The sequence below is a fragment of the Anomaloglossus baeobatrachus genome, chromosome 12 (genome assembly GCF_048569485.1).
Source record: "Anomaloglossus baeobatrachus isolate aAnoBae1 chromosome 12, aAnoBae1.hap1, whole genome shotgun sequence".
Taxonomy (NCBI): Eukaryota; Metazoa; Chordata; class Amphibia; order Anura; family Aromobatidae; genus Anomaloglossus; species Anomaloglossus baeobatrachus.
In genome coordinates this window covers 41956049-41970650 of record NC_134364.1, presented here as the reverse complement: position 1 = coordinate 41970650, position 14602 = coordinate 41956049, and the positions used below count along the sequence as shown (strand labels likewise).

The 14602-nt window shown below is 42.0% G+C and overlaps 1 protein-coding gene across 1 annotated transcript; it reads right to left on the bottom strand.

Annotated features, from left to right (window-relative positions):
* Positions 1-1019: 1019 nt before the first annotated feature.
* Positions 1020-8256, bottom strand: LOC142257794 (photoreceptor outer segment membrane glycoprotein 2-like). The gene is made up of 3 exons (XM_075330007.1): positions 7676-8256; positions 3653-3899; positions 1020-1286 (listed from the first exon to the last, which is right to left on the bottom strand). The coding sequence occupies exons 1-3, from the start codon at positions 8254-8256 to the stop codon at positions 1020-1022; spliced, it is 1095 nt and encodes a 364-aa protein (XP_075186122.1).
* Positions 8257-14602: the final 6346 nt, after the last annotated feature.

Here is a 14602-nt window from a genome sequence, read left to right as displayed (position 1 = left end):
ATGTGTGCGCATGCGCCGGCCTGCCAGTAGTGCGGTATCACCGAATATGATTGCGCGGGCCTGCCAGAAGCAGTGCGGTATCACCAAATGTGTGTGCATGCGCGGGCCTGCCAGAAGCAGTGCGATATCACTGAATGTGTGCGCAGGCCTGCAAGAGGCAGTTGTGGTATCACCAAATGTGTGTGCGGGCCTGCCAGAAGCAGTGTGGTATCACTGAATATGTGTGTGCGCGCCGGTCTGCCAGAAGCAGTGCGGTATCACCGAATATCTGTGTGAGTGCTGGTCCGCCAGAAGCAGGGAAGGACTGCTGTGGAAAAGACCAGGACCTGCAGGGAGCTTGCGCTGAAGACATGGGAGTAACACAGATGTCCGTGGTCTGGTAAGCATGATTCTTCTCAGGGTGGTGGTCTGCCTTTTTTGGGGGCTAAACGTACGTACAACCCATGTTTCCCCAAAATAAGCCCTAGCAAATTTTTCCGAAGCAAAAAAATGAGTTTCTTATTTTTTGGGAAACTTGGTAGATGGCCACAGATTAGAGAAATGGAATTTGTGGAATGAGGCTAGCTTCTGTTTACAATGGGGTTGTAATAGTAAAGAAGTAACAGTGGTATAATGTAATAAGATTTATTTCTTTCTTCAAAGTAAAAATAGTGAAGTGGTGAGAGACGGCTAGATTTATCCCTAGACACAACAGACGTGCCCGTAGCCAAGAGATCACTTTTCTTTTAACGTTGCTTACAGAAAACATAAAAAAGTTATGTAATGTGTAAAATGTATTAAAAGTGCAGAAAAGCTTTGTCAGTAAATAAAATACACATAAGCTCTATCATCTTTTTGTACAGTCATTTTGACAATAAGTAAAGTTCATTTTTTTTAAAACAAATGAAGACTTTTTACACATTCTAGCCAAGTGTCCTTCACGTGGTGTCGGTAATGCAGTTCGTAACACCTTTAAAACAAGACCATCAAAGTTTCTCCGTAAGTACTTTATATTCACTTAGCCAAGACCATTATTGAGGTCAGCTGTCCGTTGGGATGGAGTTTGGTGGGACATTATCTGGTCCATAATCTGCAGTTGGGATGTCCATATTCGGATCCGATTTCCCCGAAACTGTGGAAATCTGGTTGATTTTGCCAAGATTCTTTATTATTCGGAAATTATGTTTTGCAGTTTCCATGCAGCTGTTTTCCAGTAACCATCCATCAGATTCAGACTCTGGATCCCCCAAAATCAAGACGTTCTCCATTGAAGTTTGAAGGTAACGCACACCAGTCAGCACTGACAGCTGAGCAAAAAGGATGATAGGGTGATCAGCTAAAAAAATACATCATACATTTTTCCAAGTTAGAATTAAAGGGGTTGTCAACTATCTGGACAACCTCTTTTAATTGAAGTGGTCCCCTTTGTAAAATAAAAAAAAACACCATATACTCCCCTCCTAAACCGACACTGCTCTAGCAAAGTGGTTTCCCGGCCTGCAGTCAATTTGTAGCATCTATTGGGCTGTTGCATTCGCCCTGTCATTAAGCCCTATTACCCCAATTGCCACCTCACCAGGGCAATCGGGAAGAGCCGGGTAAAGCACCAGGATTGTCGCATCTAATGAATGTGACAATCCTAGATGGCTGCAGGCTGCTATTCTTAGCCTGGGGGGGTCTCAATAACCTTGGGACTCCCCAGGCTGAGAATACCAGCCCCCAGCTGTTGGGCTTCATCATAACTGGGTATCAAAATTGAGGGGGGGCAGCCCAATAGTGACTGGTGATTGGCTGCAGGACTCGTGACTTAATGTCACTTGAGACCCGGAGCTGACATCGCTACAGCAGTCCCAGTGCAGGAGGTGAAAATATAGTGTATCTAAAAAACTCAACACCCAGCCATTAAAGAGGTAGTTCACTACTCTGCAATACTGATAGGGAAGGCTTTTTCTAAATACCAGCGCTATCGTGGTCTGCTCATTCCCATCGTGTGAAGCCCCCCGGGCTCCATGACATCTGAGATCCAGTGATGTCACGCCAACTTCCAGTTGAGCTGACATCACCAGATCTCAGAGGTCACAGAGCTCGGCTCGGGGGGGGGCATTTCAGTGGGATGAGCGGACTGCAATAGCGACACTCTCAGCCAGTATTGGCTGAACAAGGTATTTGGAAAAAGCTATCGGTATTACAAAGATGTTGCCACTATTACAGAGTAAAGAACCCCCTTTTTAATGTCTAAACCGCTGGCAACAAAAGTGAGTACACACCTAAGTGAAAATGGCCAAACTGTCTATTTTTTGTGGCCACCATTATTTTCAAGTACTGCCTTAATTCTCTTGTGCATGGAGTTCAAAGAAGCCACTGGATTCTCTTCCATCCTCCATGATATTATCCCGGAGCTGGTGGATGTTAGAGACCTTGCGTTCCTCCACCTTCCCTTTGAGGAGGCCCCACAGATGCTCCATAGGGTTTTGGCTTGGAGACACTTGGCCAGTCCAGCACCTTTACCCTCAGTTTCTTTAGTAAGGCGGTGGTCATCTTTGAGGTGTGTTTTGGGTTTATCATGTTGAAATATGAAGGGAGGTGATCATACTTTGCTTCAGTGTGTCACCGTAGATGTTGCCATTCATAGTTCCCTCAATGAATTGTAGCTCCCCAAAGCTGGCAGCACTCATGCAGCACCAAACCATGACACTCCCGCCACCATGCTTGACTGTAGGCAGGACACACTTGTCTTTGTACTTCCTACCTGGTTGCCATCACAAATGCTTCACACCATGTGAACTAAATACTTATCTTGGTCTCATCAGACCACAGGACATGGTTCCAGTAAACCTTAGTCTGCTTGTCTTCAGCAAACTGTTTCCAGGCTTTCTTTTGCATCATCTTTAGAAGAGGCTTTCTTCTGGGACGACAGCTATGCAGACCAATTTGATGCAGTGTGCGGCGCATGGCCTTAGCACTGACAGGCTGAGCCCTCCATCTCTGTAACCTCTGCAGTTAAGGCAGCACTCATACGTCTATTTTGAAAAGATGTCCTCTGGATAGGACAGAGAGCACGTGCACTCAACTTCTTCAGTTGACCATGGCGAGGCCTGTTCTGAGTGGAACCTGTCTTGTTATACTGCTGTATGGTCTTGGCCACCGTTTTGAAGATCAATGTCAGGGTGTTGACATCTTCTTATAGCCTTGGCCATCATTATGTAGAGAAACAATTTTTTTTTTTCCAGATCCTCAGAGAATTCTTTGCCATGAGGAGCCATGTTGAACTTCCCATGACCAGTATGAGAGTGTGTGTGAGCGATAACACTAAATGTAACACCCCTGCTCCCCATTCCCACCTGAGACCTTTTAACATTAATGAGTCACATGAAATCAGAGAGGGAAATGACTAATAGGGTACAATTCGGCCATTTTCACTTAGGGGTGTACTCACTTTTGTTGCTAGCAGTTTAGACATTAATGACTGTGTGTTGAGTTATTTAGAAGGCACCAAATTTACCCTGTTATAGAAGTTGCACACTGACACTGTACATTGTATCAAAGTGTCAGATCTTCAGTGTTGTCCCATGAAAAGATATAATAAAATATTTTCAAAAATGTGAGGGGTGTACTCACTTTTGTGATATACTGTATATTGTTGTGTAACACAATATGGCCATTGTTGTCTTACCTCAAAGAGCCAAACCAGAAGCACCGTAAGGCCTATGGACTGCATGAGGTGGTCGTAATAGTCCAGGAGGGCCTGTCTGCAGCCCTGGAGCCAGATGTTCAGCTCCTCTGCGAGGTAGTCATAGTTATAATGGGCAGAGTTGTTAGTCATGTGATACTGGATACAAGGCCGAGGAGAGCTGGGGTTACAGCAGCTGAAGGGAACACCGTCCAGTAAGTACTTTCCATCCACGTTACTTTTCAGACGGCTGCAAAATATAATAGTAATGTTAATACATAGTTTTATATATTTCATATGCTAATCTTTAACAAATTCCCATTGGAAGGCCTAAGCCACACAGCATGAAAATCGGAACGAGTGGAATGCGATGTTTTATCGCATTCCACTCGGAGCAATATTAGCCTATGTCCCAGCACCCATGAGCGATTATTTTCTCAGCCCTAATCGGACCGAGAAAACAATCGCAGCATGCTGCGACTGTAAGGCTAGCCTTGTTTCCCTCGCACCCATTCAAGTGTATGGGGCGAGAGAAAAATCACACTGCACTCGCAGTACACCGGTGTACCGCGAGTGCAGAGCGAGAATGGCAATAGCCAGCAATGGAGGAGAGAGGGAGATAAATCCCTCCGCAGCGCCGCCCCGCCCCTTCTCAGCCACCCCGCCCCTCCTCAGTGCCGGCCTGCCCCCCTGCAGCTGAGGTCCGATCGCATCATCGGACCTCAGTCGCAGTGACACTCACATGACACTCTGCTCCGGCTGCACTGCCAGCATGAGCCGAGTGTCATGCGAGGATCGCAGTCAATCCCCGTGTGGCCCTGGCCGAATAAGAGGAGTTCACTGTTCTGCACGCCACAATCTGAAAACTATGATGGCTGTAGTGTAAATTATAGTAAATTTGCTACAATTGATGGGTTATCAAGTTGTCTCTTGAGCAGCTCACAGTTTTGAAGGTCTCCTTACTTCCTGGGTGCTGGGGGGCATGTTCTTTTAGGCTATACGCGCACGTTGCATTTTTTTATGCTGCGTTTTTGGCCGCTAAAAACGCACAAAAACGCATAAACGCACCCACGGCAAAAACGCTCCAGTAAAAACGCATGCGTTTTTACCGCATCTTGGTGTGTTTTTGGCTGCGTTTTGCGTCATTTTTGATCTCTGCGTTTTTCTGCGCATTGTATGGGAGGAAAACGCAGGAAAGAATTGACATGAACATTTTTTTTTTTTTTTTAAAGCTGAAAGACGTAGCTTAAAAAAAAACATTTGTGCGCAGACAGCAAAAATGAAACCTCATACACTTTGCTGGGGAAGCAAAGTCATGCAGTTTTGAGCCCAAAAACGCACCCGAAAAATGCACTGTGTGCACATAGCCTTACTGTAGTGACAGATCTGTTCAGGAGCTTTGTCCTGCTACAAGACATTAAGGGTCAGTCAGTGTTTTGTTTTGAGCCTACACTATTATCACCGTATTTACACATATCGATAATAGGGATTTTGAACATTCACACAATTCAAGAAAGTGAGAGCCATGATTAGGAGAATTTCTCTGGAAACCACAGTTTCTGGGGGATTGTGATGATGCAGGACTGATGAGAGCCCTGTCAGGTGTTCAGAAGTGTGAGGAGGGAGATGAGCATCTAACTGCTGTGTAGAATTCAATTGACTAGAGAGCATTCTGGATGTGAGCAAATTATATGCAGCCACACAGTCAGCTTATCCAACTGTGACTATGTGGGCTATGCTGCGGAAAAAAGTCCTAGTTGATCCTATGGGTGCCGTATTAGAGATCTGTGTAGCATAGATCTATAATACAGCTGTGTGCATTGTCTCTTTTGCACAACTAGTGTAGAGGTTAATTATTCGGAAGTAAAGAAAGGATAGTACTAGATAAATTCTATATTAAATGTATAATGTTTTGTCTTTTTAGAGAGGATTTCCCTACTTACATAACATTAATATCAGTCAGTAAAGATGTCTTAAAATTAGAATGCACGGTTAAGAATTTAATTTAAAGGTTCCTCCAACAACCTCGTCTTTGGGGACGTCCAACACCAGTAGTTGTTCGCAAACTATGAAGGTATATGAATTAATCAATACACTTATAGTTAAACGACTTTTTCTCAGTGTATTATTTATAATACTAGTCATTTGCCATAGATTAGATTTGCATCTTAAAGACTGTCCAAGCACACTTTCATGGTCAAGACGTTTTGCCATTGCAGCAAATTGTAATTTGTGCACTTCGCCTTAATTTTATCATTCGGTGGGAGTTTTCACACTCGATCCTCATCCAATCAAAACCTCTAACATCTCTGACATATTAAAAGTTTTCCTTTAAATTGCAGTTACATCTTAAAGGGGTTTTCCAGAAGAAACAAGTTGTCACGTATACACAGGACAATGATTACTTGCTGATCAGTTTGTGTCTGACCACATGAAGCCTCAGCAATTTATAGAATGGAGATTTTAAATCCCCAATGAAGCACATTTATATCCGTTAGAAACTGGAGCGGCAGGTTGCACATTCGACCGCCACTCCATTTATTCACTATGGGGCTGTCAGAAAACGGTGACTGCAACGCTTGGCAGACACATAAGGAACAAAAGGAGCATAGTCCATTCTAACACGGAGAAAAGTTTCCTGTTCTCCTGATGGGTGCGAGTCCCAGAGGTTGGACCAATCAATCATGGATAAGATAGGTGATAACTTGTCTTCACCTGCCCACCCCTCTAAGCTAACCTGACTGCCCAAATGTATGTAAAGAGTAAACGATCAGTATGTTAAAATCTGTTTGAAATGTGAGGGTAATTCTCCCACTAATTGCTAAAATGAAGGCGCAGAAGTGCACAGCCAAGCATTGTGCTTCTTCTACACTTAGAAGGTTGTCCACTACTTTAACATTGATGGTCTATCCTTGGGTTAGGTCATCAATGTCTGATCGGTTGGGTGCTAACAGCCTGCACCCTGCCGATCAGCTGTTCTCAGTGTCGACATCAGGAAATGCTAAAATCCGGAGCTGTCCTGTCTTCTGATAGTGGCCGCGGCTGGGGGTACTGCACATCCGCCTCCAATTGATTTGAGTGGGAGGCGGATGTGGAGAACTCAACCGCTATCAGAGGACGGGGTAGAACCGGAACTGAGCAATTAATTATAGGGTTTGATGGGGTCTCCTCCAGACCTAAACTTCTGACATGTACAAAAAAAATCAAAGAGGACTTGTCACTTGCCATAAGTCATTTTTAGGTGGTGTAAATACCACTGTTCACCTGAATCTGATATTGTTTTCCTGAATCTGATATTGTTTTCCTTTTTGTTTCTACCCTTCCCTTTTCTGAGATATGACCCCTATTCCCTGTGCATAAATCTGATCTTTTTAGGGAAGTGGACGTGGTCCTCAACTATTACCTATGGAAGTCTTCTTGAGGATCAGGCCTACTTGGCTAAAAACAACAGATTTATATACATTTTTATGGTAATTAAAGGGTTCTCTTTAAGTCATTAACTAAAAAAAGGGACTTAAAATGTAGAAATGAATAACAGAAATTTTGGGTACTTTGATGGACTATATTAATTTTCTGACGCACAACCGCCTCTCTGCGATCCTGATGAAGGGGTTGCGGCACTGAGTCCACTGCCTACCACGACCCCTTTACTATTTACCAGTCTTACATTTTGCAGTGGCTTTATCTGGTGCTGGAGGCCCAATTAAATAATGAAGGTAATACCAGCTATCCTACGGATTGTCCAGAAATGTTAGAGTCCCAGAAAACCTTTTAAAACCCTTGGGAGACCTTCATCTTGTCTAATGGGGAACATTTTTATAATGAGTCAAATGCAGATATAGAATTGGAGATTTTTAAATTAATATCCATGTTCTGACTTCTCTTTGGGCATCATGGATGGAGCCTCCTTCTTTGGACCCCATCTTTAACCAGCAACCCCCTTTTTGGTGGCCTCTGTATAATATTACATTTATTGTACAAGGATAAAGAGAATTTGGAAAGGGTGTATAAGCCATCAGTACTTACTCTACAGTCTCTTTGGAACCCATATCCAAGTAACGTGCAGATATCCACTGGATTTCAAACCAGTCCCGAAAACCATTATTTCCACAACAGCGGAACTCAATCTGGAGAAGGTCTATTGTAGATTTTAAGAAGCAACGTCCAGGGATGTCTGTGTCCTTGTAATACTTCAAAGCATCTTTGAGTCCACGATACAGAGCAGACTCCAGCTCGTTTCTCATGGTGTAGCACATAATGGCTCCAGCAAACACGCAGAATGTAAAGAAAAACGTGCAGATTATATAGGGTAACATAAAGAGCTTCCATCTAGAAAACTTATTGGCATCCGAACAGTCATAACAGATCTTGCCGCCAAAGAAATTGATGATGCAAGCTATGGTGCCTACGGCAATCAGCATGTTGGGTACGGATTGGAGGTTTCCACTCAACATCAGCTCGCTACGTTTCTTGATTTCAATTTTCAAGAAGAGACCAAGGCTAAAAATAATGAGTCCGGTCACTACCGAGAGCCAGTTAAGAATCCATAGAACTTGAGCTAATTTTCCCCGTCTTGTCTTAGAGAATTTTAGTTTAAGAACTGCCATCGTGTACTCAAAAAATCTAATGCAGGTAATTAGTGGCCGCTTCACTAAGAAAGAAAAGAGGAGAGATATGTGAGATTGTTATAAGAGCGTGTCACCATCATGAAATTACCCAAGGAGTCTATTCTGACCTTTCACATTTTCTTTTATAGACATGGCTACCAAGGGAGTATCGGCAGGATCCTTACTTAGGCCTCTTTCACATGTCCATGCTTGGACCATGTTCAAGGTGCGTATGGCCTTCCGTGTGCCGTGATTTGGAACACATGTTCTCCGTGTGCTATCCATGATGGTACACAGAGAGCAAGAACATTTTACTCACCTGTCCCTGCTGTCTCCGGTGCTGCTGCTGCTTCTAGGTCCTCAGTGCAGTGAATATTCATGAGAATAATGAGCGGGCTCGGAAGCAAGTGACAGCATCACTGAAGACAGCAAGGCTGGAGACAGATGAGTATAGAAAATTATTTTTATTTCAAAGACTCATGTTTTCTCCGGTAGCACTGATGTCACATGGATCACATCAGTGTGTGGGCTGTGTGACATCAGTGCTACCGGAGAAAAATGAACATATTGCCGTGTGGAGCACAGTGCACGCATGTGCTCCACACGGACACATGTCCAAAGTTAAAACACGTGCATACACATTGATTTTAATGGGTCTAAGAGTGTCCGTGTCTACGGCACGTGTGAAAACTTATGTCCCACGTACCGGAAACATGGATGTGTGAAGGAAGCCTTATGTGGAGAATGGGGTCCTTTGACTATCTTAAGTCACTTGAAGTAATGGAAGCAGATAAGCATGCCTCCTTGCCTATTTCTGTTACTTCCATAGAAGACAACCTGCCTAGACATGGTGGCTAGTAGCTGCAAGTCTGGTGACCCCTTTCTCCACATCGATGTAGGTCCCAGAGGTGGAGTCAGCATAAAATAGCTATTTATTGCATATCCCTTGGATATACCATAATGTACATGCCCTTTGAATATTAAAAAACAAGGTAACCGATAAAAACATAGTAGGATACAATCAGTGGCTTAATTAACAGGAATAGTCTAGAGCCTTATTCACATGTATGTTTATCACATCTGCAGTTGAAACCGGAAGTTTACATACATTATCTAAAAAGACACATCTGCATGTTTTTCTCACTATCTAACATGAAATCAGAATAAACCTTTCCCATTTTAGGTCAATTAGGAACCAAAATTATTTGTTTGCCAAATCCCAGAATAATGAGAGAGAAGGTTTTAAGGCATTTTTATTACTTATTGCAAAGCCAAAAGTTTGCATACACTGGGTATTATGCCTTTATATAATTTAAGACAGCCCATATGATGATGTCAAGTCTTTGGAAGCTTCTAAAAGCTTTATTGGCAACATCTGAGTTAGAGACACACCTGTGGATGTATTTTAATGCACACCTGTATGTGTCTTTTTTTTTTTTCTCCTGTAAGCAATAATTAAACATAAACCCCCCCCCCCCCAAACATCAGAGTGACGCCTTACTTTGTTGCACAGGATCAGTCACACTAGAGTTTCTTTTGCCCATCCTTCATCCATATGTTAAAATTTACACCTGCATAGTCATCTTTATTATAATCTGACACCCAGGACATGGAAGGAATAAGATCTAATGTGTTATTAGTAGGTAAGCTTATTAGTATTTGTATATCAAAGAACTAAGCTCTATTTTTTGTCTCCTGCTACACTTGTGGGGCACATTGTTTTGGAGCCTGCACGTCCTGGAATATACTCTATCGGTCAATCCAGCCAGGTTTAGGAAAAATGCAATACCCATAAAAAAAAAAAAAAAAAATCTTTTAAGTCATTAGTTATAGATAAAAGGACTGGGGAACACCACAAAAACTTAAAAAAATAAAATTAAAAGTAAAATACTGAATTATATATTCAAAGAAAAAGTGTCAAGGGGAAAAAAAAAGTTTTGTATGTTTCAGCAAAGTAGTCTTTTTCTGTTTTATAATTTAACCTTAATCCTACAGATTCAACATTGTGGCATCTTAACATTTCTTTGATTTTTATATACGTGTGGAAAGAGAACCTGTCAGCGTCTACGCCCCTCTTAAACCACCATCTTAACGTTATATAAGCAGGATTATAAGAAGATCCTTTATGTGCCATACACTTAATTTTAAGTCTGAAAATAAAGATATAAATTGTGTTATGTAAATTAGCCAGGACTTGTCCAGCAAGGGCATTGATTACAAAGCCTTGGTGCAAACCAATAACTCCTGGTTTTCGCGAGCCAGGTCAATAGAGCATTAAGACTACATTCACAGAAGCGTATTTTCAGTTGTTAGGAAAACATGACCGCACTCGGATCAACATTATTCAATTGGCCAAATCTCCACATAAAAGAAAATCACAGCTTGAATTATTCTCTTATGTATGTTGAGTGAGATTATCCTTTCCAAGTTTATGGGAGTGCACAAAAAATTTGTTTTTATCAGTTTTATGGATCCATTGCAGTTCTGTAAAATAGGAACCTTTACTTGGTCTTGTAAATCGTAATGACTGTTGATGTATAAAAATGGATGAAAATGCAATAAAAAAAATCATCTTTTTTTATTTCTCGGTAGAAAAATCGGGCTTTTAATATGATGAATTTAACCTTGGCATGAGAATGATCGTCTATATATCGCCCAGAGCTTTGGTCTTAAGTTCCTGTGGAAACATGATGATGTTGGATATCCTGGGATCACAAATCCTGACAGTTCCTCGGACTCTTGCAGCATATGTGGAGCAATATTGATTATCTGATCTGCTGACAATGAATTATAATGATTGCTGTTCCGTTGATCTATAAGTAATCAGGACATACATACAAGGCAAATGTTAATCCACCTGACTTTACCATAGCCCAACTCCATCACAGTGGAGAAGCCCCGATATAGTTATTTTAGCCACAATTTAGGATATGAGGGAACATAACACTATCACACCATAATTTTCCTATGATAGATTTAGCGTTGGTACACAAAAACAACAAATATGACATTCTATTTGTCTTGTTTTACCATTCTAGGATCAAGCTAACTTACAGAAAACACTCACCTGTATTGTTACTTTACATGAAGTGCCACCCTGTTACATATATCCCAAGTAACGCACCCCAGGATATGTCGAATGCTAGAAGAGAGTAAGCGCATGTGGTCCCACCAAGGTTTGGGAAGGCTCCTTTTGCCTCCAGGAGCAGAAAACATAAGAAGAAGATTTGCAGAGTGAAGATTCTGTCTGCTGTAATCCCTGCTGGACTAATAATGGCTTACAGATTTAATTGTGCTCCTTATGGTAGATGCTGCAAAGCACCTTACTAAATAGGATATACGAGGGCCGAGTGCAGTCCTGTGATATCAGCTCCTGCTTTTATAATATTCGACAGAAAAAAAAAATCATGTGTATTCCAATAATATTGTGAATGGGTGACACATGGGTACATCACCTCTATGTGGAAATCAACTTTGTAATCCTTTCTGTGAAAGTATATGAATATATTACAATTTCTGTATTATTGCCAAAGAGTAAAAGCAGGTGACATGATACATATCAGAGACTAAAGAGAAACGTCTCTCCTTGTAGAGAGTGGCAAGATGACGTAAGGAGGCTTATAGCCCATGCAATGCTCTGCTGGGAAGTTAAATATGCAAATTGTTGCTACAGAGAGGAAAAGGATGGGACATCTAGTGTCTGGCATGGCTTTTAGCTTAAAGGGAATCTGTAGGGGCAGAGACACTGATTTCAGTGATGTGTCAGCTATTAAGGCCACAACTCACTAAGCGACATCGCTGCTGAGTCACGGTTTTTGTGACACAACAGCAATCTTGCTAGCGATGTCGCTGTGTGTGACATCCAGCAACGACCTGGCCCCTGCTGGGAGGTCGCCGGTCGTTGCTGAATGTCCTGGACCATTTTTTTGGTCGTTGCTCTCCCGCTGTGAAGCACACATCGCTGTGTTTGACAGCGGGAGCCAACGATCTGAATGTGCAAGGAGCAGGGAGCCGGCTTCTGGCAGCCTGTGGTAAGCTGGTAACCAAGGTACATATCAGGTATCCAAGCAAGGCGCTTTGCTTAGTAACCCGATGTGTACCATGGTTATGAAGCACAGCGTCGTTACACGGGTCGCTGGTGGCTGATCTCTGATCGCTGTGGAGATCTGCCTGATTGACAGCTCACCAGTGACCATGTAGCGATGCACCAACGATCCCTGCCAGGTCACCTCGCTGGTGGGATCACTGGTTGCGTCGCTTAGTGTGACAGTACCCTTGGTCTGTGTGTTGTTTCAAAACAATGAGTGTTTTATCAGCAGAAGATTAACACTACAGAACCACAGCTCACATGCTTGCTAGACCAACCACACTCTCACCACTGGTTAGCAGCACACTGTCACTATACAATGTACACACAGAGCTATGGTGTGGGTGGGGTTAGATTTCTGAGCTCTGTTACATCTAAGAACTCTGTCACAACTACTGTAGACAGATACTGTTCTCAGATGAGGTAGACAAAAAACCTGCTGATAGATTCCTGTTAAGTGATGTGGCAAGGCTCAATAAAGGGAATCTGTCACCAGGTTTTTGCTATGTATTCTGGTATTCTGAGAGCAGCATAATTTATGGGAAGAGACCCTGATTTCAGTGCTGTCACTTACTGGGCTGCTTAGTGTAGTTTTCATAAAATCACTGTTTTATTAACAAAATATTGTCACTAGAGGACTTATAAACCTGATGCCAGGTAGTCCTCTATATTCAAGAGATCTGGATAACCTCACCCGCACTACTAATCGGCAGCTTTTTGATCATGGCCAGAGTGTTGCCAATCAATGGGTTACACTGATCTCAAAGTTCAAAAACTGCTAGATTTGTAGCTGATAAAACATGGATTTTTATTAAAATGACAGCAAGCATCTCAGTAAGGGATACATCACTAAAATTAGGGGCTCTGCAGATACATTAAGTTATTCTCAGCTGGTGGAGCAAAAGCTTTGTGACTGGTTCCCTTTTAAAGGGTCAATATTGACTTTTATGATTGCAGTAGGTGGTGCTAGATTTCTAGTTCTCTTTCTTTATTAAGAGACAACTTGTAGAAAGCAGCACATAAGGTATGTGCTTGTTAAATATTTGCAACAGACATTACTAAACTGGGCATTACCAGTGCCAGTCATGTAGATCAGAAGAGCAGACTGTCGGTCATTACATGTCTTATACTGGTAATGCCCCCTTCCATCTAAAATCAGCTATTGAGGCAAACTCTTGGGGAGATCTATGTCTGACAAATAAAAATGTAGCTTTACTGTTTTGTTAAATTTTTGTATTACTTTTTTCTGCACTATTCTGACTGATAAGTAAAGCTTTGTTGATCTTCTCATAGCCTTCACTACATTTTCTTTCTCAGATTGTATGCCATTTCTCTTCCATGTGGTGTCATTGTTGCCAACATGAAATGGGAAGGGGTTTTCTATGTTAAGACATGTAATGACTGAAAGTCTGCTTTCCTTATCTACATGTCTCACACTGGTAACTCACCCTTCTATCTAAAATAATCTCTGGAGACAGATTCTTGAAGAAATCTTTTGGCTGGACCATAGATCTCAACAGCTCGTTTATGTATTAAAAATATGTTGTGGATTTATCTGGAATAAGACTTTGGAGCGCTGGTATCAAGATATCATTTTATTCAAGATTTTACGACCTACAAGTGCGTCTCAATAAATTAGAATATCATCAAAAAGTTAATTTATTTCAGTAATTCAATTAAAAAAGGGAAACAGATATATTATATAGAGACATTACACACAGAGAGATCTATTTCACGTGTTTATTTCTATTAATGTTGATGAATATAGCTTATAGCCAATGAAAACCCAAAAGTCATTATCTCAGAATTAGAATAATTACCACAAAACACCTGCAAAGGCTTCCTAAGCATTTAAAATGGTCCCTTAGTCTGGTTCAGTAGGCTACACAATCATGGAGAAGACTGCTGACTTGACAGATGTCTAGAAGGCAATCATTGACACACTCCACAAGGAGGGTAAACCACAAAAGGTCATTGCTAATGAAGCTGGCTGTTCAGAGTGCTGTATCCAAGCATATTATTGGAAAGTCGAGTGGAAGGACAAAGTGTGGTAGAAAAAGGTGCACAAGCAACCGGGATAACCGCAGCCTTGATAGGATTGTTAAGAAAAGGCCATTCAAAAATTTGGGGAGATTCACAAGGACTGGACTGCTGCTGGAGTCAGTGCTTCAAGAGCCGCCACACACAGACTTATCCAGGACATGGGCTACAACTGTCACACTCCTTGTGTCAAGCCACTCACTATGCTTGATTGGCCAG